Below are 5723 nucleotides of genomic sequence, written 5' to 3'. Positions count from 1 at the left end.
AGAGAGAGAGAGAGAGAGATAACAGATTTTTTAAATTTCGTCTTTTTTAGTGAGTGATACACAATATAAACGATATTCTCCGTTTCTCCACAACTAATTTCCAAATTTGCTGAATCTGTTGCTTTACTCATTGCGACATATAGCTAGACGTGCGTGAACATGGGAGAGAGCAGAAGTTATCAGAGCAAAAATCCTTAGTGTTGACTCTACACACGGTCCTTCGCAAACGATCAGCTATTATTTTGTAAACAATGTTACGAAACTGTTCATGTTTTCGAAAGGAGAGATCTGACTCTCACATCTCTGCGGGAGAAGATAGGCCTCTCTATTCCTCTTACAAAACTTACGTCCGGGTGCCAAATTTACCTCAATTGATGGTATTGCTCAGGTAATCCTAACTTAATCCCGAGCAAAGCCGGGCTATAGTGCTAGTACAATATATAATAATCCCAGATTGCAGAATAGATTTGAATAACAAATCCACTTTCTCTTTTAAGGCGTTTTATTTTTGCGTCTTGAGAGAGACACAGAGAGAAAGAGAGAGTGAGTGAGTGAATGAGTGAGTGACGAAGTTTACCTAAACTTTCAATACTCTTTTTACTCTCTTTTACTTGCTACAGTCTTTTGACTGCGGCCATGCTGGAGCACCGCCTTTAGTATAGCAATATATCATATTATAGATATCATCATCATCATCATCATCATCGTTTAACGTCTGCTTTCCATGCTGGCATGGGTTGGACGGTTTGACTGAGGACTGGCTAGCCCGTAGGCAGCACCAGGCTCCAATATGTTCTGGCACGGTTACTACAGCTGGATGCCCTTCCTAACGTCAACTACTCCGAGAGTGTAGTGGGTGATTTTTAAGTGACGCCGGCACGGGGGCCAGTCAAGTGGAACTGGCATCTATCACGCTCGAATGGTACTTTTTGCGTGCCACAGGCACTGGCACTGGCACCGGCCACATATTATATATGCTGTTGTGAACGTTAGTTTAAAATATTTGCTGAAGAATGTGTGTAGCATGACATAAATTAATTTGACATTACTATATATTTTTTAACTGTGTAACGTTATAGGCTGTAGAATGAATACTGACTAACACAGTAAAAAGCTTGTGTGGCGTTGATACTCACAGTGATGAAAAATCATACGAATACGATAGGGACTGTTAACAATGCATTATCTTCAAACTGGTTAAAAGGAGTGGAATAAGATTTCTGTAATTATATTGAAAGAGCCGCTGAGGCTTTCTACTTCGCCAAGTTTCCGAATTTGTTATAATAACCAGAATAACATTTGTTGTTTTTTTTCAGATATATTTGCGAGTATTGTGAGTGTTGTTAAATCAGCCAAATCTTCATGCTGGTAGTACTTCAAAAAGTGAACACTGTTGTTCGTTTGAAGTCCAGGTCACAACTAAACAGTTTCAAAATCGGCGCATTTCACTGGGGGGGGGGGAGGAGGTAATGTCACATACATATACTAAGACACATACACACAGACATATATTAACGCACACCTGAAGCCTACCTCTGTCCCTGTGTGTGTATGTCTCTGTCTTTGGATGTGTGTGTGTGTGTGTGTCAGATTCTGCAAGATGGAACGGTTTGGAGCTATAAACTGCAAATGCTCTATATCATTGACGAATATTTTATTGGTGAGAGTAGTTTCTGATGGTAACATTTACAACAATTTACCTCTTTAAATTTCTGTTGAAAATAAAATATGTACTGCCAGTTATATTTCTGTATCGAAACCTGCACATGCTGCTTAACGAAATTTTTTCCTATTTTTAATTTTACTTTCAGAAATTTACTTTTCCTGAACAAGCTGGAATGTCAATTGGAACGTCAAATGATCCAGTAGCTTTTATTTTGGAAATCCACTACGATAATCCTTTAAACCTAAAAGGTATATTACACTTTATTGCTATTATTTGGTAGAAAAAAAAAGCAACCTTCAGACATCTCGTAGCTATGTTCCTTAGTATCTTCATTTTAAATCCTGCTTAGTCACTTCTAGTAGTTCTTGCAGTATCTCTGTCTTATTGTCACCAACCTTTTCTACCCTCTTGGTCTTAGGCCTTTTTTATATCAACTCAGCCACTTCACTATTAACTAGTCTGGTTTCAAATTATACATTCTTCCATTCAAGTGTGTCATCAGGTATGATAATCTTTGTGGAGTCCCTATACTCCTTAGGTTATAGATATTTTAGGAAGGTTTTGTTTTTAATGCTTCTGTGTACCTACGTTTGCCCTCCTGACTGGGAAATTTTAGTAGCACAATGCTCTTCACCAAGATTTGAAGTCTTGTATGTATAATTTCATTATGTTTCACTAATTTCAGTTGTGGGACTGCTGCCTAATTGAAGTACCACACTCACATGTTTTTTGTAGTCGACTAAAAACTTTACCTTTCATTCTTCCAAGTGAAAAAGTTAGGGCACTAGTAATATATTGCACATTAATTTAATCAACTGCATCCCATCCCATACCATTCTATGGCTTAGGTATTTGGTTACATCCCTTTGTGTTTTGAGTTCAGATCAACCCGAATCGACTTAGTCCTTTAGTGTTTAGAGATGGGCAAACAATAAAGTGGCTGTTATTTACTTGGTTGATCTGACGGATTGTTCATTACCACATAATAAGTGGCCTCGTACTATATTAAAGATATTGTCCATTGTGAAGGTAGCTTTAGCGTCATTCTTGATTAGAAAGGACTGGCGGTTTTTCTCTGTCAGGTGGCTAAAGCAAATGAGGTTGGAGAAGAAAGTGCCACTCTTCAGTAAATTTGTTGAAAGCAGAATAAGAATGATGAGCGTGGTCTAAGTAGATGGGTGGTCTTTCTGCATGCACCTTTAAGTCATGGGACAGATCTGGAAGAGAACATTTTACCTTGGCAATATAGGTAAATCTAGATTTGTGTATGAATGGGTGTGAATCTTACCATTTCAACTATTAATTAAAGAAAATGATAAAAAATCACCAATTAAAGTTAAAATAATATGTCCAGCTCTAATGGAAAGCAGACTGATAGTGCCGTACGTTTGATCTTGTTCATAGACAAAAACACTGTCCTATACATCAGTTCAGTCTTGTTTCATTTCTGTTTTATGAGGCGCACAAAAGGCTCTCATGTATTTTCATGAGGTGTACGTACATCATCTTTCTTCTTCTCTGTTTTTGAAGAAAATTTTAGGGCAATAAAAATGAGCCTATCGTGAGAAGATTCCAGTTGTGGTGGTTTTGTAAGAAAATTCAAATTGGATTAAGCCTCGACCTCCTTAGAGCCTGGGAAGCTAAAGGTGATCCACGTCTGCCTTTGAGCGGTGCATCTTAATAAAACTCAGCAGCTTGCGTATTTTTTCTGTCAATTTTCTTTATTGACATTCCAGTTCAACACATCGTAGCTATAAGTAACAACTGGAACTGCTAAGGAATTTATGGCAACACCATGTTAAGTGCATTTTGTTCAAATTTCAGGACTGCTCCAACTCTCCCATAACATTCCTCACTGATTTTCTCTTTCATGCTTGCATTCATTTATTCCTATGTATTTATATGTTCTTTCTTTCTCAAGTTTTATTTTAAATGTATCAACCTCTAACACGACTGAATTTGTGGTCTTCAATTTCCTTATCTGGAAAGTGGCCTTGATACTAGGCAACAAGCTGCCAAAATAGCTACAGTGCTGGAAAAGAGTGTTGTGGTATTTGTCCCGATTATTTACATTCTGAGTTCAAATTCTGCCGAGGTCAGCTTTGCATTTTCCCCATCGCAGTCAATAAATAAGTATCAGTTAAGTACTGGGGTCTATGTAATCGACTAGCCCTCTCCCGCAAAATTTCAAGCCTCGTCCCTACAGCAGTATGAATTATTATTATTATTCAGTAGTTTTATTTTTATAACGTGCTTTCACTTCACTACCGAGCGCAGCTCTGTGCGCCTTGGGTATGTGTTGTGGTTTGCTGTGATGCTCTTATGGTTACTGTATTGAAAGTGTTTTGCGTAGGATGTGTGCAGTACCTAGTAGTGCAATTTTCTGTATGTTATATATATTTGTAAGTCCTGGTGTTTTTGTTATGTATTTGTCTGAATATTTTTTTTTATTATACCTAAGGCACCTACTATGATAGGAATTGTTTCTGTTTCTGTTTTATTATTATCATTATTATTATTCTTATTCTTATTCTTATTCTTATTCTTATTTTTATTATTATAGGCCATTTCGATTCTTCCGGCATAGAAATGATTCTGATCCCAGCAAAGAGAAAATACGATGCAGCTATGGTTGAGATAGGATATTACGTCGATGCCAAGAAGTCTCCGTTTTCACAACTCATTCCACCGTTTGTGCGTAACTTCAGGTACTTCGGTTACTGCCTGCCCAACTGCCAGCAACATTTAGTAAGTGGAAGTTTTTCCAATGTATCGATTTGCACAATGTACCTCACTGTGATTTGACATTATATGCTTATATTTTCTTGTCCATTTCAAAGAGAAGATCGAGTTTCCCAAGGCGATGGAAAATACCGGGAATCAAAATATTCGGAGTGCTTCTTCATTCTCATCTTCTTGGCCGGAAAATGGCCCTTCACCATTATCGGAACGGCACAATACTACCACCTATCGTCCAAGATTCAAGTTATGATTTCAATTACCAGGAAATGAAATTTCTTCATCGCCCAGTTACTGTTTTAATGGTAAGAAATATTTTCTGTCACAACTCTACATGGTTGCTTGGTCTTGTAAAGCCATAGTCAAATCTCCCTCAAATTACATACAACCATCTTAAAAACAGAAAGAACACTCTGTTAATATAGCTGGTGTAGATCGAATGGTCCCATTCGTTGGATCTGTTTTAAATGTATTCCTTCAGGATGGATCTGGGCAGTAAACAAAAAATTACAGTGCCGACAATAACATACGCGTGGACGAGGAGCCATATTATAACACGAAAATATGACTGTAATATACTCTCACCTAGAACAATGGTATCTTTTTTTTTCCTTTCTTGCTAAAATATATTAAGGGTTTTTCGGCCTAACAATGTGCTTAGCGTTTTGTTCAATTTCTTTTCTGTTTCACTTCACCAACTGCTACCGAGAGTGGCGCGATCATCTAATTTTCTGCTTCCTAATGCAACATTTCTGTTTCCAGGGAGATATATTGAAAGTGGAATGCGTTTATGATTCTACAAACATCAGAAATTTTACTTATGTAAGTACTTCGTCTTTTATGATTTTGAAACCCAATTAATTATTTTACTAAAAATTTGGTTTATAATATCTTTATAGTGATGTATGAGGAGGGGCATCCTCAGTTAGCTCGTACCCGTCAATTTCGGTGGGTGGTAAGTCGATTACAACAAACCCCAAACTCGAATAGTACTTATTTTATCGACCCCAACAAGATAAAAAAAAACAAAGTCGACCACAATCCTTTCTACTATAGGCACAGGGTCTGAAATTTTGTAGCGACAGCCATGACTTTGAAACTCAGTCTCAACTCATGGCTCACCACTTTAGCCTGCGTGGATATCCACCCACCACCATCCACACCGCCCTTGCCAGAGCACGTTCTGTGGACCGTGCATCTGCTCTCTCCCCCCGAACCCGCCCTGCCGTTTCCCGCCTCCCTTTTCCCCTCACCTACCATCCCACCACCCTACCCCTCCAACGCTCCATTCTCCGAGCTTTTCGGCGCCTCCAGTCCG

At 38.3% G+C, this 5723-nt stretch overlaps 1 protein-coding gene across 1 annotated transcript in view; it reads left to right on the top strand.

Annotated features, from left to right (window-relative positions):
- Positions 1–5723, top strand: part of LOC106881890 (DBH-like monooxygenase protein 1 homolog) — a 123940-nt gene that overhangs the window by 103529 nt on the left and 14688 nt on the right. The window contains exons 6-9 of the mRNA XM_014932415.2: positions 1812–1914; positions 4230–4414; positions 4507–4710; positions 5168–5227. Coding sequence (XP_014787901.1) covers positions 1812–1914; positions 4230–4414; positions 4507–4710; positions 5168–5227 — 552 coding nt within the window. The remainder of the gene's footprint in view (positions 1–1811; positions 1915–4229; positions 4415–4506; positions 4711–5167; positions 5228–5723) is intronic.

This window comes from Octopus bimaculoides, chromosome 8 (assembly GCF_001194135.2).
Source record: "Octopus bimaculoides isolate UCB-OBI-ISO-001 chromosome 8, ASM119413v2, whole genome shotgun sequence".
Lineage (NCBI taxonomy): Eukaryota > Metazoa > Mollusca > Cephalopoda > Octopoda > Octopodidae > Octopus > Octopus bimaculoides.
The sequence above is the reverse complement of the archived record's forward strand: the minus strand, read 5'-3'. Positions and strand labels throughout refer to the sequence as shown.